The following is a 23,170-nucleotide window of genomic DNA, read 5'->3' on the forward strand; positions in this document are numbered from 1 at the left end:
CTTTCTCTAAATTTAGAAGCCTCCTGACTGGTCATCAACAGTTAAGATGCAGAAGGACAGATTGTCCTTTAATGAGAAATAGCCAGGGGTTTGGTCAGTAGTTCCTTTAAACCAACCAATAGGATTTTAACTTCAGAGTAGGGCGGGATTAAAAACCACAGCAAAACAAGTGTAAACACTAACAGACATAATCCAAGAGAAAACAAGCAATATAAGTGTTTTAGAAGGAAAGTCAGCATTTATTGTTCACTTTGAAGTCAAATTCAGGAGAAAAAGAAGGAGCGACAGGTAAGACAAATTAACTAGTTTATTTGAATGAAATCTACAAGTGACCCTCAAGGTTGAGTGTGCTTTGTTGAATTGGAATTAACTTGACCTTAAGTTTTAATGAAGAATAAAATATATTTGTTTTATGTTACAAGTTGTAATCATTACTTAAGCTCCACACTGTAAACATTCACAGTCTTTATCTTACAGAATTACGACCAATGGATAATGTGTGTATGTGTGTGTGTGTCTATGATTTGGTTTTATTAAGGCCAGTGAGATTTATGACTATAGATTTCTATCATTCATTATGTGTATCAAATGTGTATTGCTTCTTAATAACATTTTACTTGTGCATTTGTAATTTTTGCTGAATATGAGTCTGATAATAGATACTGAAGATTGTGTAGCATTTAAATTCTCTGTTTTTTATGATATACATTAAGGTCAGCCTTGTTATAATACACTAACAACCAGTTAATATTTCACGTTGAAACAAATTGCAAAAGAGAAAGCAGTAACTGGGTCTGCAGGTGAATTTTTACTATGTTTGGCATTTTAAATAGAGGACTTGTTGGTTCACTGTGCCTTAGCACATGGATATAGGCATGTTGTGTCCTGTACACATCGTGACTCAAAGCCGCAGTCCTCACAGATCACAACAAAGACAAGAGGCAAATAGCTGCACTTCCCTGCTGTCTGTCTTCCATGTGACCAACATGCAACTATAAATATGCACCGGAGGTTCGTGGAAGTACTAAACGGTATTTTTCTGACCTACAGTCGACACCTTGGTGTCCCATTTCATAGTTCTGTGCAGTCACCCTGTTCTCATGCCCAGGATGGCTTATAAAATCCCCAAAGAGATTGTAGAATTAAAGGCTTAATTAAACTTGGCTAATTAAAACATCACGATTAAAAAGACTGCATTTTTATGAATCAAATTGGCTCATTTATTTCTATAATTTGCTTTGTAATCAGCATGGCGGTGTGTGATTAATTAGAAGATATTGCTTTGAATTACTATTGATAAATTAGCATTAGCATATAACACACGTATCGTCCATAACTGACCAGGAGGGGGCGTACAACACTGGTCTGCATTGTTAAACACTATAATAATCTTCGTTATTTTTCCTATTTATGTGGAAAAAAATACAAAGAACTGAATTTTCTCTAGGTTATACACCATATGGACAGACACATTATGAATAAGTATCTATTCCCCTTTGCTGATTTTTGTTTTCTATTTTAGACATCCCATGATTCTGATTCTGCTGCCAGTGCTCATTCAGTCCTCGTCCAGATCATCTGCTTGGTCTCTGTTGTTGTTGGTGCGTCGCTGATGGCTTGGTACCTCAACAAAACCCGGGTCACTCACCTGGGGTCAAAGCGGCTCCGGTTACTATACAAGATGAAGTATCTGCTCACAAACATCAGAAATGTTTCTCACCTTGTCAGGAGGCCTCATAGGTCATGTCAGAGTATCTGCTCCTCTCAGTCTACAAGGAGAATCCCTCCCAAATCTCATAGATCAAAGACGACTATAAGATATTTTGGAACAATTAGCAGTAATATGAAATATGACAATGTATTTGGCCTTCAGATGTATCGATTATATTCAACCTCCAGTAGAGAGACTTCCAAAGCAGAAGCTCCCATTGGAATTTACCAGCACAACAGGACTACTTTTCAGCTGCGCTTACTTGGACTGAGATTAGGAGAGTCTTTTAATCATCTCTCCAGACACATAAACTTGTACTTTAAGCAGAAACAGGTATATGTGGTAGATCATGGGCAAGGTGGAATGATGTCTGCAGTGCAGGAACCGCTTACCAGAGCATCAAGACGAGTTAAACGTGAGAGACGCACTGCAGAGTCCAGAGCTTTTATAGGGACACCTGCCACTGAGCAGGTCTCTGAATCATCCTCACATCAACCTTTGACCTCAACCTATCCTGGACTACAGTTGTTCCACATCAGTTCCTTGGCAAACAGATTTGGGGAGAGTTACAGCTATGTGGCCAATCACATTAACTCTGTATTCTCTAGAAATCCAGCACAGCAAATTCATATGGCGGTATCACCAGATGATGGGCTCAAAAGATTTAGAAGCAGAAAGCAAAGAGTTATGGGTAATAAAAGTGCTCTTTGTAGGGAAACTGCGCAAACTCAGCAAAACATTAGTATGGGTACAAGACCAGAGATTGATAACAATGTATCTAGTTCCTGGGATGAAGGATATCTCCATTTTGCCCGTCACATCAACCAATACTTTGGCGCAAAAGTAGAGGACACTGTTGAGAAAACAGCACATACTGAGATCTTGAAGACTTCAGTTTCACTGGACTCTCTAAATAAACCTAAAGATCCACTTCCTCAGCCCAAATCCCCAGGATTGTTCCACATGAGCAGCCTCACCACACGCTTTGGGGAAAATTACACTTACATGGCCAATCACATAAACCGGTACTTTAAAGGATCTGCAGCTTCAGAGAATGAGGAGGGAGACGGAGAGTTAAACCTTTACAGAGGTTCGCCGGAGTACACTGTGATCTGGGAAAAAACATCCTTTTTTGAGTGTCTGCTAAAACCCTCCACTATACCTGGTTTTGTGGGCAGCTACCTGGGAATGGGCTCTTCCAGGCAAAGTGACCAGAACACAACTGTAACAAGGACCCCAGAGGAAATTCGGGATAAAACAGTGAGTCTTGCTGACTTTGAGTTCCATTGTGTGAATGACAGCTAGGAGTATTCATATACATATTTTTTTTTTTCCCCAATTGGTCCGTGTGCGACGGATGCACAATATAGGTACCATATCAGTTACCTGAAGATTTTAAAATTATTATTATGATTGTTAAAACATTAATAACCTAATACCCTTACTTTTTTTTATTTTTTTATTTTTTTTGCCAATCCCCAGATTTATCTACATTTTTCATTTTGTACATTATAATGTTGTGATGCCTAAATTCGATTTGTAGCATTTAAAATTATGGATTTAAGTTTTTAGTGTTTTATTTTTGCCTTGCTTATTCAAAATAGAGAGGACTTGTTGGTTCAGAATTTTATTAATCAGTTACCGACAATGACTTGAAAATAATTTTCAGCTCATTGTGTTAGCCAGAAGTTTAATATCAATGCATCCATTTGCATTTGCTTGTGGTACACAGGAATTATTTTTTTTTTTTTTGCAGTGAATCTACTTTGAAGTGAATGAAATTGATTAATTATAGCAGGAAATCTGTTTTAAAGGATTTAAGGAGGAGAAAGGCAGATGAGTTGACTAGAGTTCTACTGAAGAGACTTGAAGAGGCTACAGTAATGTCAACTATCACTTCCTGTGTGGAGGAGCTGAACGCTCACCTCTTTCAGCACCCAGCATGCAAGGCTGTGATGTGGCAGGTATACAGTAAAAAAACACAATCCCTACACCAAATATAGATCTCTCTTGTAACTGTAGAAATTCAGAGTTTTCAATTAAATGATCTGATTAAATATAGGAAAAAGCAGCACTGCAGCTGCTTAGATGCCGTCGGACCTTTTGGATGGATGAAAAACTTCAAGAAGCCATCAGGGAAACTCTCGCTCTGATTGGTTATGTGGATCAGGTCAGAGGTCACGGGATCAGGGTGCTTTCCATTGATGGAGGTGGAACCAAGTAGGAAACACCACATTTAATTAACAGTGTATGCCTGTAAAACTAGACAAATATGATCCAATACATTTTACAAAAAAGCTTTTTAATGATGCTAAACATCTGGGAGCAATTTACAGAATAAAGTCAAATATTTTTGTCCCTCATATAAACAAACGTCTTTATGTCAAGATGGCTTTTTACTTAAAGTTATTTTGTGATTTACAGAGGGTTAGTTTCACTTCAAGTGCTAAAACAGCTGGAGGCTCAAACAGGAAAACGAGTGTATCAGCTCTTTGACTATATATGTGGAGTCAGCACAGGTAATAATGCATGACACAACTATTCTACAATTCTAAACATATATACATGAACATTCTAAAGTTTGGGGTCAAACTCTTGATTTATCAATGAAACCTGAAAACATGTATTATGGTTTCCACAAAATATTAAGCAGCACAAACATTTAAACAATGATAATGATAAAAAAAAGTTTATTGATTAGCACATTAGAATAATTTCTGAAAATACAGAAGACTGGAGTAATGATGCAAAAAATGTCTCAATATTAATGTTTTTGCTGTATATGAATACACGCAGCCTTGGTGAGCATAAGAGAATTGTGTCAAGAACATTGAAAAAAAAAATTCTTACCAACCCCAAACTTTTGAAAAATAGTAAAACCTGACTGTATAATTTACTGCATTGGGGTCTCAATCACCTTGTCTGTGTTCATTCTGCAATAATGACCAGCTTACTTCATATGTGGTACATAACATACCTATAAATATATATATATAATGTGGTCTACTTTTTGTGTCTCTGTTTGGTGTACAGGAGCAGTTCTGGCTTTCATGTTGGGTCTAGCTCGTATCTCTTTAGATGAATGTGAAGAGATGTATCATCGTTTCGGCTCAGATGTTTTTCGACAAAACCCCCTGGTTGGTACTGTGAAGATGGGCTGGACACACTCCTACTACAACACAGAAACATGGGAGATGATCTTAAGGTTGGATTTACACAGTAAAAAAAAACTGTACTGTAGTAATGCAAGCATTGCTTTATTAACTATTGCTACACGTTCATCATAGGGAGAAGCTGGGGGAAGAGATTTTAATTAAAACAGCCAGAGATGAGCTGAGCCCAAAGGTCAATCAAAGATAGCATCTGGCTGTTTTGAAACACATTTTTTAAAATCCTGGTTTTGTGAATCTCCTGACTGCTGTTCTCTTCTCACACAGGTGTCTGCTGTAAGTGCAGTAGTGAACTGGGGAAAGAGTCCCAAAGCATTTATCTTCCGCAACTATAACCATGCCCCAGGACGACTGAGCCGCTATGCTGGAGGATCAGGATACCGGCTGTGGCAGGCCGTCCGGGCCTCATCTGCTGCTCCAGGATATTTCCAGGAGTTCCCTCTTCATGGCGACATACACCAGGTCAGAACAGTCCATTTCAGATGACTTGTAAATTTGAGGACTCAAAACATACTTGTATCCAGACCTTCTTTCCTTTCTTTTTTCTCCAGGATGGTGGTCTTATCCTCAATAACCCTTGTGCTCTGGCTGTCCATGAAAGCCGACTGCTGTGGCCCAGCCAGGGCTTCCAGTGTGTGCTGTCACTGGGAACTGGTCGCTATGATAATGCTAGAAGAGGGCCTGCAACCTCCACAAGTCTGAGAGCCAAAATCAGCAACCTGATCTGCAGCGCCACCGATACTGAGGGTTAGTCTGCGATCACTATGACAAGCATTTTACATTTACTAATATTACAAATAATCATTTCACAATTTTTGTGTTCAATACACAATTTAATTGTAAAAAAAAAAGAAGGTATCTTTCATGGGGTCTTATACCACTATGAGCATCATTTTACAATTAATAATATTGACAATGATATGATTATTTATATATTATTAATACATAGAATACTTCTACAGTACTTAATTATGAACAATACACACATAATTATTGAATAGTTAAGAAAAATGTCTCTTATGGTGAAATCATTATTTTGGATAAAAGCATTTGTTATTTGAATAAATGTAAATTTAAATTCTGAATATAATTTAAAAAAATAAAGCTACAAACTTTATTACAAAAAAAATAAATTTTTAATTAATTTTTGATGCTATGTATATTTAGCCTATCAAAACTGTGCTGTTTGGCACACACTTGCAAAGAATACTTTTGCAATTATTTAATGATTAAAAAACATTATCTTCTGTGGCTCTTAAAATAATTACTTCAGATTAAAACAAAACTTTTAGTTGGATAAATGTTTAAGAATTAAATGATACATTTTATTATTATATATATATATATATATATATATATATATATATATATATACACGTATGTACAACACAGTTGGCTAAATGCACTTATTGTATGTATGTATATGCAATATGTGCATTTAGCCAACTGTGCTGTTTTGCAAGTGTTTGCACTTAATTAAAAAAAAAAAAAAAAAAAAAAACAAACCCTTTAGATATACTGAGGTTCATTCCAACATATTGTTCATACTGCCATTTTCAGGTGTTCATACTCTATTGGATGACCTCTTATCACCGAATGTGTATTTCCGCTTTAACCCGATGCTGAGCTCAAACGTGACACTGGATGAAAGCAGACCTGAAGTGCTTCATCAGCTGCAGAAAGACACACAGCTGTACCTGGACCGGAACCGACCCAAACTGGAGCGCCTGTGTGAAGTGCTGATGACAGAACGCTCAGCAATCTGGAAAACGCGGGACTGGATCGGTGGGAAAGCGTGGGAGCTGCAGCAGCGCTGGGCTTGAGTGGACTTTACACAGTGCTGAAGAGAAATCAGTTGAATGAATGTCATTATGTGGATGAAAGCTATACTAGACCATCATTAAATTCTGAAGATATGTCCTTACTGGTCTGATTGTGAACGGCTGTGTTTTGACAAGTTACAAATCATGTTAGAGAAGTTACAAATCAAATACACAGCCATTTTACACTGAATGTTTTGAGCACTTATATGCCAATGTAAATTCTGTGTGAATGTCAATATTTATAGACTGATGTATTTATTTCTGTTTCAATTTTTCAGATTTATGAAATGAAATAAAACTAAGAGCACTACCTCTATATAATCACTGGTTTATGTTTTTTATATATAATATTTTTTTAAAATAAGATTAAAGCACATAACAGATGATGTTAAGAATTAAAAATTCAGGTATTTTTAATACATTGACCGTGAAGTTTGGACTAAATGCAGTGGTTTTGACATTTTAAATTGTTTATACACTTATTTATTTGCCAATTTGTAAATCTCTTTTTTTTTTTTTTTTTTCTTCTTCTGTGTGTTGTTGTCTCTGTGTACTGGAAGCTTATGTCACTAAAACAAATTCCTTGTATGCGTAAGCATACTTGGCAATAAAGCTCTTTCTGATTCTGATTCTGATTCTAAATGTCATGGGATTGATATGAAAACAAAACAAAAACCTATAGATATTCTCTACTAGTCATACTATAAAGATGATAGATAATCATTACCATTACCAAAGTAACAGATTATGGCAGTGTGACCATTTCCTTTAAATATACAATATGTTATGTTAGAGTCTCTAATCATGGTGATTTTATTGGTGTTTTCCATGCTTAAATGAACCAAACGTAGTCATCACTCATGTGACTAGCGGTGACTGGGACATCAGTCAAGAGCACTGTTTGTTATTTTGGACAGTTGTGCAAATTTGTCCCTCTGAGAAGTAATTTTTCTTCAGCTTCTGCTAGAAATTGCAAACAACTGGTGGATTTTTTGACAGACTGGCATGGTTAAGGAGACAAAACATTGACAAAGAGCACAATAATTATGTTTTTGTAAATTGAAAACAGACCCAGGATCCTCCATCTGAACACTGAAACCACTGAAATATCAACTTGGGTAAGTTTCATTATATTACATATATGATTTATTTAATTTGATAAATTTAAATTGATTCAATTAAATATATTTAATGAATTTATATTTCTTTTTATATTTACCTTTGTATTAATATTTCGGTAGCACTTTATTTTACAGTCCTGTTCCCCATGTACATACTATGTACTTATTATAGTAATTACAATAACTACGTAATAACTAGGTACTAACCCTGAACCTACCCCTAAACCTAACCTTACCCCATGTAGTTACCTTGTATTACCAGAACTTTAGATAAATACACTGTAAGTACACTATAAGTACATGTTAGTACACGTACTGTAAAATAAAGTGCAACCAATATTTCTATTGGAGTTCCACCATTACTGGCTGTAAATCAGTGTGATGTCACTGTTAGCCAAACAATGTATGCTTTATTATAATGTCATCCTTCTTTCTGACTTGAGCTGAGAGTTGTGAGTCAGCTGCTTCATCTGAATTACACTTGTCACTGATGACAGAGTCACAACGAACGCAGACATGTACAAACCGAGTTATGAGTCTGTTAAAGTAGTTATGAAAATAAACATAAAGAATTGTGCATGGCTAACTGTAAAATGAGTTCATTCTATTTTGCTTTTAACCTACTCACTAACTGTGAAATATCAATATCTTTCTTCTGAGTTTGGCTATGTCTTTGCCAAAGTAATGCAAAATCAGACCATAAAATAAAGACTTTTTAATGGTACTAAAACCACTGATTATTAATCAGCATATGAAAACAAAATGTGCTATCTTGCAGTTTAGGTTAGCCTATTCTCATTTTGGTTAAACTGTATAGTTTAGATTCAACATCTCATAACAGGTTAACCAGCAGATGTTCTTCCAAACAAGCTTAGTGCCACTTTTACTGATAAAACCCTGAGTTATTCTGTCTGAACAGAGCCAGCTTACTGTGTCCGTGTGGACAGAGGTTTCATTGTCCCGTCTCTGGAGGAAGCGGTTCATTCAGGCTGCTGTCCTGCGCTGTACAGTCTGGTGCATGGCACTGCAGCGCTGCTGATGTCATACGCACCCCTGAGGATACTGAAGTGCTGAGGAACATGACCAGAATTAGATCATGCTTATGTCTCTGTTCACTAAGTGCGCTGACTCAAGAACTTTTTTGTTCTTTCATCATATTAGCTCATCTGTGGAGTGTACAGTAAGACCGTACTGGCATATTGTACTTTATTTGTCCCTGGATGCCTGAGCCGATGTGGGCTGGGAATGTGTTTCAGTGGTTGAGATCCTGTTTCCACCCACATCTTCTCTCCTGAGTCAAGCTCTGCCCTCTGGGACGCTGTTGTGACATGCAGTTCATTCAACTTTTTTTCTGTTTTTGACCATGATAATTTATGGCTTTTTAAATTTAAAGCGTGGTTATAGTTAAAGTGGATATTTAAAGTACACAAAAAGAGCACCAATTTATTAAAGCTGATTTAAATCTCTTTTAGATGCAGTCACGAGTCGCATGACCGCATTTGAATTTTTGCTGAGAAACAAACATTTCATTCATTACGAGTTAGCTTAGTTTTTCAGGACCAAACAATGAGACCCACACATTGATGTCATAATCAGAAAGAATGCTAAACATCTTTCAAATGGGTTTGGCTATTTGAGGCCTATGTAAATATGAAACGAAAATTAAAAGAAGATCAAATATTAAAATAAGGACTTATATACTTGAATCACAATTTACAGTAAATCCTATGTCATTATAACTAAAATATATTTTGCTGTCTTTGGACACCGTCCATAAGTATACTGAGAGAGAGAGAGAGAGAGAGATGGATGGATGGATGGAGGGGGTGGGGCGTCATTCATGGTTCATGGGACAATGAAGAGGGGTGTTAGTTGGAGAGGTATACATTACAGAAGACATCTGCTTGGATTGACATTGTTTTGGACCTATCTGAATGCAACAAATACATTTGAAATTGGAATGACATTTTTGGAAAGTGGGGAAATGATGACAGATTAATATTAGCATAATGAGGAAACAAACTGCAGGGCTGATATAAAAGGTAACAGTCTCCAGATGGTGCACTTGACAAATGTGATACTTGTATAATATATCAGTATTTGTATAATGTATAATATTTGCTTTATTTTAGCACTGTGAAATGACCTGCTGACACGGATACATATGATTTTGTGAATCCTGGATACTCCAGTTCAGTGGCTAGTTTGTGTAACTTAATTGTTTTTGTCACTGTAGGAAACTTATGAAGTAGGATGTAGTAAGTAAATTATGCTATTTTACAAACACAGATGCATTATTTATTTGCATATGTAGGACTATATTGTGTTAAATTATCCATGCAAAGGAGTTAAATCGTTTTCTGTTGTTGGTCTTTTATCTTGTCCGTTTATATTTTAACGGCTGTTTCTTTAAAAATATTAAACATACACTTGCAATGTACAATTTAGCGGGTTTTACATTTTAAATGCCAAAAAGAATACGTTCGTGCTTGTTCTGAAGGTAAAACAATCATTGACGCAGAAGGATTACGCACAGGGTACGGAGGTGCGTAAATGCAAATAGCTCTATCGTGGGCAGCGAATCACAGTTGAGGAAAGCGGAAGAGGGCGGGAACTTAAAAGAATAGAACCAGTGATTAATTTGCATATGGAATAGTTTGGTTTATGCGCTTCATCATTACAAACACAGCATTTTCATGGTTTACCTGGAACTTCTACGCAACTCATACAAAACAAAACAAAGCATTATTAATTATGAAAACTGATTAGTTATAAATTAACAAACAAGGAGATTCAAGACAAGGATATGTAAGTCAATATTTGATTATTTTGTGGTTATCTTAGTACTGGTGTTAGTGTTATTATTATTATTTTTTAGGTCACAATAAGGTACACAGCAGAGATGCGAGCTCTGAAGTGTTGGAGGATTCCTGCCATACTTACTATCCTACAGCAAACATGGATTTTAGCCATGGAAATTCCTCCTGATGGTGAGGACCTGCTGTTTGGAACTTGTCCACAGCTTGGCTTGTGACCAAAGTTCATTGTTTATTCTCATACGTTGTCCTTTTAATCCGTTTAACATTACATTTTTATGTGTACTGTACATCCTCACAGTCAGGCAGCCTCCAATGATTTTTAAAGAAAGTCCTCAAGACTACATAGTAGATCCAGTTGACCCTATTACTGTGGAGTGTGAAGCGACAGGGAATCCACCTCCAGTGTAAGTATCCTACAAGCATTTTAGTGTCCACACACTGTAATATATAATCATAAATGTCAAATCTTTATTGGACTAATTGATTACTTGCCTTAACCTTTTTTGGCCTTTCCTTCCCTATTATTTGTCTTTGTGTCAATAGTGCTAAAATATTAATTGATTGCAATGTAAAATGTATGCATTGACTCATATATGACACTTATTGCATGTAGCTTCACATGGACACGTAATGGAGTGTACCTGAATGTGGCTCGAGATCCTCAGGTCAGCATGAAGTGGCGTTCTGGCACATTACAGATTTTCTTCTGGGGTCGTCCTGATGACTATGAGGGTGTCTATCAGTGCACGGCGACTAATGAGTTTGGCTCAGCTCTATCCAGTTACATCAACCTGCGTGTCTCCAGTAAGCCTGTATACAGCATGCAACTGTTAATTCACAGTAATAACATTTGGTAAATGGGTTTTTTGAACATGTAATTTCTCTGATCAGAGGCCCGTACCTGGTTGAAGGAGTATCTGGAGCCGGTCTCAGTAGTTGTTGGGCTTCCTCTCATCCTTCCCTGCAATCCTCCTGTAGGTCCTCCAAAACCGGACACTTACTGGCTGAACAGCAGTAAGTCTCCAGCTTAGATGTTTCTGATATGAAAGATAAAATATGACCCTGGACCACAAAACCAGTCTTTAGTCGCTGGGGTATATGTAGCAATAGCCAAAAATACATTGTATGGGTCAAAATTACAGATTTTTCTTACATGCCAAAAAATAATTAGGACATTAAGATCATGTTTCATGAAGATATTTTGTAAATTTCCTACTGTATACATCTAAAAACTAAATTTGTGATTAGTAATATGCATTGCTAAGGACTTAATTTGTACAACTATTAAAAGCAATTTTCTCAATATTCAGATTTTTCCAGATTTTCAAATAGTTTTATCTCGGCCAAATATTGTCCTATCATAACAGACCATACATTAATGGAAATCTTTATTTGTTCAGCTTTCAGATTATATATAAATCTCAATTTTGAAAAAATTGACCCTTATGACTGGTTTTGATCTAAATGATCTAAAGTTGCTTTGGACGCATCAGAGTCAGTGCTCAGTTGTACTAGGTTTTTTAAAGAAGTTAAAGTTATGTTACAGAAGATTTCAATATCAAATAAATGCTGTTCTTTTAAACTTTCTTTCCATCAAGAATTTATAATTTTTTTTTTTACCATTGCTTCCACTAAATTATTAAGTAGCACAATTGTTTTCAGAGATCATTGAAGAAAAACTGATTAAAAAATAATTAAATAATAATTAACGCGTCAATTATTTTTACCGAACCCACACTTTTAAATGGAACTGTTTCTGTATCTTACGTTTGTTGAATCTTAAATAAGCCTTTAAATATACTGGCTATAGTTTGTATCCAATTTCATTTTATTCCATAGCCATGGCACCAATCCGTCAGGACCGTCGAGTATCAAAGGCAGAGAATGGAGATCTGTACTTCTCCAGTATTGTAGCAGAAGATGCTCTTACAAACTATGTGTGTGTCGCGCGCTTCCCCTTCACAAACACCATCCAGCAGAAACCGCCCCTCATCCTGCAGGTGCTCACAGGTCTGTGTCATGAAATATTTTCATTCTTCTTTGGGATTATTGCTTAAACAATTGATTTAATATTCCGCCATGCCTATGTCTGTGTGTGTTCAGTTTGAGGAAGAACCATGATTAAAACCATCTAACAGTCTAACGCTACGGTGAGTTAGGACTCTTATGCTTCTTTATTGTAAACACTGAACAGACTGATCCACTAACTATTCACTTCTGCTTTGGCCAGGTTTGTAAAGTGCCATGTTCTCTATCAAATTTGTGTTATTTTATGTCTATGTAGCTCGAATGGCAGCCCATACTGCACCCAAGTTTCTGAAACCTAAAGGAACTGCCAGTACAACCATTGCATTGCTGGGGGAAGAGCTTGTTTTGGAGTGTTTTGCTGCTGGAGTGTGAGTTTTAAAATCATTTTGATGATCTGTTTTCTGACACCAGTTGAATGTAGGTTGATTAGCTTGTTGTGAAACCTGTTTCTTACAATTAGTAGCTCTGATTCTCTCTTTTTTCTTGTAGTCCAACTCCCTCCATCAAATGGATTAAAGATTGGGAGGAGATGTCCATGACAGGAAAGAAGTTGGAGAACTTTAATAAGACGCTAAGAATAAAGAACGTCTCTATGGATGATGGAGGAGACTACATCTGCACCGCTTCAAACAGGATGGGCAGCCTGGACCACGTCATCACTGTCAGGGTCAAATGTAGAATACTTCATTACTTTATTATCATTGTTCATGACTGTCATTAGTTAGATTCACCCAAAAATGTGTTGTTCATTATTTTCTATAGAACACAAACAGAGAATTTGAAAGAAGTTTACTCTGTTCTTTTTCATACAATTCCAGTTAATGCTTCAAAGTGACAAGACCACATCTGTCACTGAACAAAAACACATTATAAAAGCACCATAATGAAACTCCAAACAGCTAGATATTTGATGTATACATTGTGCGAGGAACAGACCAACATTTTTGTCTTTATTCTCTAAATTAAAAAATCAAATTTGACAACATTTCAGTGTCAGTTTTGACATTTAAAACATCACCTAACATAAGTGACATTACACCTGGTTCCATATTCACAGTTCTGTTCACAGTTTGAGGCCTCTATAATTGTAAAATATTTTTAAAGGATATCTCTATTGCTCAGTAGGGCTGCATTTTTATTTATTTTATTTAACCAAAAACAGAAATGTGAAATATTATTGCAATTTGAAATAGATTTCTATTTGGATATATTTGATGGCAAAGCTGCATTTTCAGGAGTCATTACTCCAGTCTTCAGTGTCACATGATCTCTCAGAAATCATTATATTATGCTGATTTGGTGCTCAAAAACACAAATCTATACAGAAAAGCATCATGGAACAATATGAAGATGAATAAACAATAACTACATTTTATTTACTCAATGAATGACAAAATCAAGATGGCTATCTATTCTCAATTCTCTTTCCATCTGCAGCGGTTCCGTTCTGGGTGGAGAAGCCTGAGAGTCTGGTTTTGTCTCGTGATGACAGTGGTAGTATAGTGTGTAGTGCTGATGGAATTCCTCGACCACAGATACAGTGGCTGGTTAATGGAGAGCCAATCAGTGGTGAGAAAAAACACAGCTTCATATACAACCAGGTGCACTGCTAAGCTTTTTAATGCTTATTTTTTCTGTGTTCACTTTAGATGCTCCTAAGAGTCCAGGCAGACAGGTTTCAGGAGACACTTTGACGTTCAGGGCTGTGGTTCCAGACAGCGCTGCTGTGTTCCAGTGCAATGCTTCAAACCAGTATGGCTATATCATGGCAAACGCTTTCTTGGCTGTAATGGGTAAGAGCTAGAAGAAGCTGGATTGAAAATTCTAGAATTTACGTGCACCATCAGCTTTAATGATTAATTGCAACTATGTTGTTTGCAGATATGAAACCTCGCCTGTTAGGTCCCAGAGATGAACTCATTAAAACAACCGAAGGCAATCATACTCATTTAGACTGCCCATATTTTGGCTCTCCGAAACCTGCCCTGCGTTGGTAAATATATTGCCTTACTATAAATTAAAATTGATACAAATACAAGAATAACACCAGGAAATATATATATTGTGATGTTGTTAATAAACAAAACATGCAGTAATTGCATGAAACATTTCAAAAGTGTATATAGCAAAGTTTTCAAAGTTTTCTGTGTATAGGTCAAAAGGAGGACTCGGTCCCTTAGAGGGAGGTCGTCATAGGATTCTTCCAAATGGTACACTGGAAATCAGAAATACAAAGCTACAAGATCAGGGAAGCTATGTGTGTGTTGCAAGCAATGTCATTGGACGAGATGAGAAGGAGGTCCAACTAGAGGTCAAAGGTCAGAATCTAGACAAGTTTCTTCTTTGAAATGTCTACTAAACATACCCATATTTCATAAGCATAAGAAAATACAAACTTTTTGCTTTATAGAATCGTGATTCTCCTATTTACTTGTAAATGTGTCATAATAACCCAAGTTGACTTGATTGTTTGAAGATTAAACTTATTTTTATTTTATAGAGCCCATTAAAATCATCCGTGCCCCACACAATACTGTTGTCATAAGAGGAAGTCTGGCTCGCTTTGATTGTAAGATTAAATTTGACCAAACTCTGGATGTCACCGTTACTTGGCTTAAGGACAAGAAGTTCTTGATCTTAGGAAGGAGGTAAACACAACAAATTGTTACATCTGGCCACAAGCACAAGTGTCATGAATTATTCTAGTGGTTTACTACAGGATAACAGATCGTATTTGACTGCTTTGTGTCTTACAGGATGACCAAGGATGAGGATTCTCTGAGCATTGCTGATGTGTACAGACGAGATGAAGGCGTCTACACCTGCAGGGTTAAAAGTGAACTGGAAGAGGTCACTGCCTCAGCCAAACTCACTGTGATGGGTACCAACACATATACAGTTTCTGAACATGTATGCATTATAAACATGAGCATATTATTGATGTATACTTTTGCTTTCAGATCGTCCAGACCCACCCAGTGACCTAGAGATATCAGACCCATCAGAGAGGAGCGTTAGACTCACCTGGGTACCAGGACTGAGCAACCACAGTCCTATTAAAGGTACACGAATACACACATCCACACAAATATAGATGCAAACAAAAATTTTTCAAAAATAAGCTTTACAATGACATAATCCTGCATTAATTCTCTTTTAGAGTACCTGGTTCAGTATACTGAAGATCTCCTTGCAGACTATTGGCTGCTGCCAAGTGGCTGGAAGAACCTGTCCAGCTACCCAGGAAGCCTGAACTCTGTCATTTTACAGCTGACACCGTTTGTAGAGTACAGATTCCGGGTCATCGCTGTCAACGGTATAGGTCCCAGTAAACCCAGCTGGCCATCTGAATACTACCAGACAGGAGGAGCTGGTAGGTCCCTAATCTGTTCTATTCTCATTCAAAATTTGGCGGTCGGTAAGAATTTATTTATTTTTTCTCAATCACAACTACTGACAAGATCCATTCATACTAAGGACGACAACTGTAATGATAACAATAAAGATGTTTTAAAAATGGTTTTAAATTTAAAAATAGAAGCACAGTCCACACCACAACTATAATGATTACAGCACAGTGGAACAATATTGTTGGAATAACTTTCAGATTGATGAATAAAAACATTAACAGCCAATCAGAATCCACATGATTTTAAAGAGCTTGAACATTTAAAGAGGCAGACAACAAAACTGCAGAATATGCTTATAATAAACATGGATACTTGTATAGTTACCAATATAGTTATCATATTTGTTTTGAACAGGCCATTATTAGGAGCCAAGCACCGAAAGTGCAAGGCACCTATTGTATCCGTTAGCGTAATTTTTTTCTTCCACTGCAAGTCTAAGGCAGCCCATAGAACTGATTGTGGGAAAGTATAATTTGGCACACTGATAGAGGACAGTCCCAACGTTAACTATAGCAAATTTGAAGTCTCTAACTCCAACTCTCTAGCGCCACCAATTGTCCAAAGTTTCGATATTTTTATGCCAGTTACTTTAGAACTGTAAGCCAGAAAATTAAAATAATTTTTTCCTCTGAATCCTTGGCTCATGTCAAGTCAAATACAACCCAAAATTAAAAAATTGCTTTACAAATTAACAAATTTGACGAAAAGCACGCATAAATGTATGTGAGACTATATCTCGGCAATGGTTTGGCATTGAGACCATTTGAGACCAAACTTGGTGTTTGTCATAATAACCATGACCTGAGACTACTTGCAGTGTTTCGACGCAGTGCCTCCTAGTGGTCAGCTGATATGAAAAAAATCATATTTTTGCTTATAACTTTTGAATGGTTTGGCCAAAAATCACATAACTGGTCTCTTTAGATTCAGTGAGTCATGTTGAGTCAAATGCTATAAAATTTTCCTGTGTCAGCCATTGTAGGCGTCGGCCATTTTGAATTATGTTTTAAAATGCTGTATTTTTTGAACCTCAGATGATCTTCAGACTGTGCTGACAGTTATGGATTGTGTGTCGATAGAAAAAAACTTTTTTGCATACCACAGCAACGAATTTGAGGCATCATGCCAAAATGACACTTCAGCTTGTATCGCTGCAATGCTTTGGCATTTTAACACCAAACTTTCTGTGTGTCATCTCTCACAGAACATTACAAAATGATTTGATTACACCAACACCTCTTGGTCAAAAGTGATAAGCCATTTAATCATATTACTAGTGGTTGTATTTATGATTTTTCAACCATTTCTATTACAATCATCCTAAAATTGCTGTTATTGCTCACTGTTGCATTTGTTGTGGTCCTCCATGCCATGCTTAGCTCCTAAATTTGCCGGTGGAGTGCTTGGCCCGTAATTGCTGCTTGCAGCTATATTATTATAAATGTTTTTTTACTGTAACTTTTTATAAACTTAATGCATCCTTGCTGAATAACTAATAAAAAAAAAAAAACTTTGAATGGTTATATTATATTATATCATATCATATCATATCATATATTATAGAGTTATGTTTTGTCTTTAGTGCCTGATGCCATCCCAAGGAACATCCAAGGAATGGGAAGTGGAGTGTTCAGAAATAACATGGAGATCAGCTGGGAGGTGATTTAATGTTGATTGGTGGATGGCAGTTATTGTAGTCAGAGATGCTGACTGGGATGTAATCGCATGCATATGATTTAAATGAACTGTGATGTATTTGTTGTGTATGAAGCCACTAGAGTACAGAGAATGGAATGGGCCGAAACTGGGCTACATGGTTTGGTGGAGACGAAGGGATTCAAGGGAAGAGTGGAAGAACTACACAACATACTGGTGGTGTAGCTACATCATCTATGACACTGACACCTTCACACCCTATGAGATTAAAGTTCAGGCCGTCAACTTCTTCGGCTATGGCCCAGAATCCCCTGTTGTGATTGGCTACTCTGGGGAGGACCGTAAGTTCACATCTACTTCAGTAACCCTGAAGTTCTGTTCAACATACATTAGAAAAAGAGATGCGAGTCAGTTTTTCGCTCATATTGGGTTCTCTAACAGGTCCTGTTGCTGCTCCATCTGACCTGGGAGTGTCAGACGTTGAGAGCTCAACGCTGACAGTCCACTGGGAACCAGTGGCACGAGCTGACATCATGGGTGAAATAAAGGAGTACAAAGTACGCCTTCTTAGATGCTCAGGTCAGTTGATTTGCATGCAGAAATGATATGGGCTGCTGATGGAGCTGTGCTTGGTTTCTCAGGTTTATTATTGGAGAGAGAGCAGTCGCCTGCCCTGGCACACTGTGAGCAGGAGGATTAAGACCAAGAGTTTCAAAGCTAATGGACCTCGTCTGTCTGGGACCCTAACCGGTCTTGTACCATATAGTAACTACAAGATGTATATTGTAGTAGCCAATAATCGCTTTGAGGGTCCGCCCAGCAACACCATTGAGTTTCAGACACCTGAAGGAGGTATTAAACTGTTCTCTTAACATTATAACACACAGAACACATACTTGACTTCTTGCATGCATCTCCGTTCCCCTCTAGTGCCCTCGATTCCCAGATCATTCAGAATCATGCACCGGCACTATGACACCATTTACCTGGACTGGGAAGAACCTGCAGAACCCAATGGCATTCTGACCGGATATATCCTCAAATATCAGTCATGTAAGTGCACTTACATCACTTCTCATGACTTTTTTAAAAGCATTAGTCACAAATGCATTTTTTTTATTATTAGGAAAATTCAAAAGAACAGATATCTTTTGTACCTTTATAAATGTTTTATTGCTAATCCATTTAATGCATTCTTGCTAAATAAAATATAAATTTATTTTACTGACTTTAAACTTTTGAATGGTGGTATATGTGTAAATTATACAAACTATTCTCACGACACCATCATTATCTTGAACTAATATTTAGTTTACAGTGGTAAAAAACATCTTTTCTCCAAATAGCATTACTAAAAATTATGACATTATTTGTAGGTTTTCAGCATTTTATTTATTTTGTAAACATTAACATGAAAATGACTAAATGAGGACACACATCAGGGTTCTTAATGGTATCTAGCCTTACCAGACTGTGATCATCATGTCTTTGTAGTGAACGTCTCTCTGGGTGACAGAATCCAGGTTGAATACATTCCTCCGAACATCACCTACTTCTCCCTGCGGCGATCTGACCGTTACACGCGATACAAGTTCTCACTGGCAGCACAAACCGAGGCTGGAGTCGGGGAGGCATTCACAGAGGAATCACCCCATTTTACAACTGAGGGTACGGTGTCTTCATTTACATTCATATGGTGATTGTTCCGCAACTATGATTCCTGACACATCTGCATGATTGACTGTGTGTATGAGCAGAATATACCCGGGATCAAGTGGACATTGTGACGCAGGGTTGGTTCATTGGCTTAATGTGTGCAGTCGCTCTCCTTGTTCTTATCATGCTCATAGTCTTTTTCATCAAGAGGAGCCGAGGAGGAAAGTACCCAGGTGCGATAGAAATTTCTTGAGACAAGTTGAATGTAATTATATATAATATATGTGGCAAAACATTATTTGGTTTGTTTTTGTTTTTATAAGTGCGGGACAAGAGGGACTTTGCATTGGAGCAACTGGATGATAGAGAGAATGGAACGTTTGATTACAGGTGACTTCAAAGTTCTCTGAAGTTTATTTACTACAGACACACTTTATTTTCAGTGATACACTTACATAAAAACAGCCTGTGAGGGTGAAAAATGAATCAATCCTATCATTTACATCATAACATTATCACATTAGCACAAGTTGATCTGGAGCATGTACTGTACACCACAATAATTGTTCCTTTTCCATCACACATTTCTCACTTTGTTTATTCCTCCTTTATTTTTGTTTCATGTCTTTTGCGACTGGACCACTGAAGGTCTCTTGAGAGGTATGATTCGTGTCATTTTTAACAGGTTGTTTATTAATTAAATGGCCCTATTCTACTATAGTACTTTAATACACTACAACTATTCCAGTCTAACGATCAAGTGTTTTTTTAAACCATTTTTACACTGCTGGTTCAATGGTTTGTGAAAATGAATACTTTTAATCAGCAGATACATTAAGTTGTTCAAAAGAATATTTATAATAATAATTTGAAAAAGAGTTTCAAATAATTCCAAATAATTGCTGTTCTTTTTAACTTTCTGCCCATAAAAGAATGTATCAGAAAAATATTATTCAGTAAACATTGATACTTGTGATCTTAAATGTTTGTTAAGCAGCAAATCAGCATTTGAGAATGATTTCTAAAGGGTCATGTGACACTGAAGGCTGGAGTAATCATGTAGAAAATTCAGCTTTGATCACAGGAACAAATACATTTTTTAAAATATATTCTAATAGAAAAAAATTATTTGTAAAAAAAAATTAATTTAAGAAGAATTGTAAATTTAAAAAAGAAAGAGAGAAAACAATTATTTATTAAAAAAAAAAAAAAAAAAAAAAAAAATTTGTATTTTACAATATTAATGTAATAAAAAACTTTCAAAAGCATTAAAAAATCTTGCTGACCACAAACCTTTGAACGGTAGTGTATTTTTTTTTATTGACTACTCTTTTGTTTCATGTTTTGTATGTAATGTTTATGCTTCACATCATATTAATTGTGACTTCTTGGCTTCTATATCAGGATAACACGAGTGTCCACAATGCCCTATACCAGGCGGTATGCATCTCTTTAAGCTTTATGTGCTTTGTTTGCAATAATGAAGATCTTCTTCCCTGTAAAATTAGTCTCAAATGAATAATTTCCTCCTCAGTGAGGAAGAAAGTCGACAGGGACGCAGTCAAGCTGCGATTGAGCACATCGGCAGGAGAACGAACAGTGACGACAGCCTCATGGAGTACGGTGAGGGTGAAGAGATCGAGTTTAACGAGGATGGCTCTTTCATCGGCGAGTACACGGGCGTCAGTAAGAGGAACATGGACAGGAGCCCGTACCAGGACAGCTCTGAGCCCACGTCTCCTGTGGCCATCTACTCTTTTGCTTAGAGCTCATGGTGGGATGCCTACAGTGTCCAACTGAATTAACTTTACACACACCTCAAAACACACAACACAAGATTATGATCCGTTTAATCTGTCGGACAGGCTGCAAATGAGTAGTGCATATAGAGGTGTGATTTAAAGCTGCTTCTGGTGATTTACAGTAAAAGTAGCAATCAGTGTTTTTCAAATCCACAAATCATGTGCGAGGAAGCCAAGCGAAGATGCCTTGATGTGTTTATCATATTGATAAGAAGAGTGAAAGAAAACGGCTGATGGAAGCTTGATTCACTGAACACATAACATTCAGGATCATTTCACACAGATTTAATTACACAGATGTATGAAGAGATGTTGAGCATCAAGAACGCCCATAGGGCTTTACTGTTTAACCAGTTTTTGATCTCACTGATATTTGCTACTAATTCGTGTATATTTTATTTTTCAATATATTTGTGAATTCGCTGTTCTGTAGGTCACATTAATGAACTACAAACCATTTATTCTTACACAAAATACAATCTAACCCTTCGCTGCTTATTATAGTGTGAAATATATCGTTTTTTTGTATATATTTTTGAGTCTGTTAAGAGTACTATCATAAGTGTAGTGCTTCAGCTATTAAAATGCATCAAGAGAATTAATGTTATTGTCATAACTGAAGTAAAGGTCATAACAGTTCACGGTGAACATGGTCTATCATGCTGCAAAGAGAGCAAAACACAATATAAAGCACCATAAAAAGGATTTGTGTGAATCATTCACTGTTATCTTCCAACTCATTTTAAAGTCATATTAAAGATTTGTAGAGGGACAGATCAGAATATATAATCTTGCCTTCCTCCAAAGCTCACATCTGTCCCACATACGAGGTTTGAACTACATAAGAGTAAGTAAACAATAATTGTTTTCATAAGTGTGAACTCCTCATACTTTAGGTGGCCTTTATGAGTCTGATATGGCAATATTCTCCATTATAGGACAGAATTAACTGTCCATATCCTCAACAATACGAACACACTTACATCCCTGAGCTATATTCAGAAACTCTGTGTAAGCTGCATTTTATGTTTGGTTTTATGATCTTGAAACAGAAAAAAAAAACATGTCTAACAATAGCAGAGCTGATCATGATTTACAGTAAGTTCAGTGATTTAGTTCATGTCTCAGTCACGTTTCCTGTGCTAAACGAGCATTGCGTGATTGGCTTGCGATATTTAGTGCTACTTGACATTTAAAATACAGCATTCTGTGCAATCATAGAAGGAAGTTCACACCAGGGAAGTGAAAAATCACGTCCCACTGTTAAATGACTGTTTTCTTTTTACAACAGATTATGGTATGCTAAGACTTGTTCCTTTTTCCTCTGTGTGAAAATCAGCTTCATTTGACCCTGGGAGACCAAAAAGTCTAATTGTGTTAATTGTGATGAAGGGTAATATCTGGGTTAAGCACATCATAGATTCCAATTTAAGGTTACCATTTAAATGTTTAGCATTGTTTTTTTGGAGTCATTTTTGTAGGTTTCAACTCCAGTGCAAATGAAAGTGGCAGCTGTGATCATCAAGCCTGTCAGTTTATTTGGGCCATAAAGATAAAAATAATCATGCAGAACAAGTGTTAAAACCTAACCTGACATTATCTGTGTCAATTACTTTGTTCCTTGTGGTTCTCCTATCAAAGGCCTGTAAACCACTGGTTGTGACTCTGCTCAACAATACAACAATATGGACAGGAGTAGGTTACCTTGTTCATTTGGTAGTGCATGCCAACATCTTGTTTTAATAAAAGCTTACTGTAAAATAACAAGTTGTATGCCAACGGGATGACATGCAACACTAATATTTCACTAGTCACAAGACACAAGTCAGATTAAGCAGAGGACTTGTCTGACAAGGTGACAAGGTCTTAGCAGAGGATCTGTCGAAATGTGATCAGAATAGCACACCTAGGTTCCTAACTGATGACAGGAATTAACAGAGCAACCGTCAAGCATTAGATAGTGTTCTAGGTTAT

At 36.7% G+C, this 23,170-nt stretch overlaps 2 protein-coding genes across 4 annotated transcripts; both read left to right on the top strand.

Annotated features, from left to right (window-relative positions):
• Positions 1 to 154: 154 nt before the first annotated feature.
• Positions 155 to 7,025, top strand: LOC128012186 (calcium-independent phospholipase A2-gamma). 2 transcript variants are annotated; one of them, XM_052595260.1, is made up of 10 exons: positions 155 to 1,011; positions 1,523 to 2,971; positions 3,526 to 3,675; positions 3,774 to 3,931; positions 4,136 to 4,230; positions 4,745 to 4,916; positions 4,999 to 5,056; positions 5,149 to 5,343; positions 5,433 to 5,628; positions 6,442 to 7,025. In XM_052595260.1, the coding sequence occupies exons 2-10, from the start codon at positions 1,613 to 1,615 to the stop codon at positions 6,702 to 6,704; spliced, it is 2,646 nt and encodes an 881-aa protein (XP_052451220.1). In that variant the 5' UTR covers positions 155 to 1,011; positions 1,523 to 1,612; the 3' UTR covers positions 6,705 to 7,025. The 2 variants fall into 2 exon arrangements, with proteins under 2 accessions (XP_052451220.1, XP_052451221.1); XM_052595261.1 differs by having other exon boundaries at positions 155 to 288.
• A 582-nt stretch (positions 7,026 to 7,607) lies between these two features.
• On the top strand, positions 7,608 to 21,794 carry nfascb (neurofascin homolog (chicken) b). Of its 2 annotated transcripts, XM_052593176.1 has the most exons (27): positions 7,608 to 7,822; positions 10,704 to 10,815; positions 10,943 to 11,048; positions 11,258 to 11,448; positions 11,536 to 11,658; positions 12,484 to 12,654; positions 12,929 to 13,040; positions 13,162 to 13,346; positions 14,110 to 14,241; positions 14,322 to 14,465; positions 14,554 to 14,665; positions 14,827 to 14,990; positions 15,173 to 15,320; positions 15,429 to 15,553; positions 15,633 to 15,734; positions 15,833 to 16,045; positions 17,665 to 17,741; positions 17,854 to 18,079; positions 18,180 to 18,295; positions 18,380 to 18,590; positions 18,669 to 18,791; positions 19,233 to 19,406; positions 19,496 to 19,627; positions 19,718 to 19,784; positions 20,043 to 20,054; positions 20,799 to 20,834; positions 20,929 to 21,794. In XM_052593176.1, exons 2-27 carry the CDS (start codon positions 10,728 to 10,730, stop codon positions 21,158 to 21,160), a joined length of 3,522 nt encoding a protein of 1,173 aa, XP_052449136.1. In that variant the 5' UTR covers positions 7,608 to 7,822; positions 10,704 to 10,727; the 3' UTR covers positions 21,161 to 21,794. The 2 variants fall into 2 exon arrangements, with proteins under 2 accessions (XP_052449136.1, XP_052449135.1); XM_052593175.1 differs by lacking the exons at positions 7,608 to 7,822; positions 20,929 to 21,794 and adding an exon at positions 9,719 to 9,867 and having other exon boundaries at positions 20,043 to 20,802.
• The last annotated feature ends 1,376 nt before the right edge of the window (positions 21,795 to 23,170 follow it).

The sequence above is a fragment of the Carassius gibelio genome, chromosome B23 (assembly GCF_023724105.1).
Source record: "Carassius gibelio isolate Cgi1373 ecotype wild population from Czech Republic chromosome B23, carGib1.2-hapl.c, whole genome shotgun sequence".
Lineage (NCBI taxonomy): Eukaryota > Metazoa > Chordata > Actinopteri > Cypriniformes > Cyprinidae > Carassius > Carassius gibelio.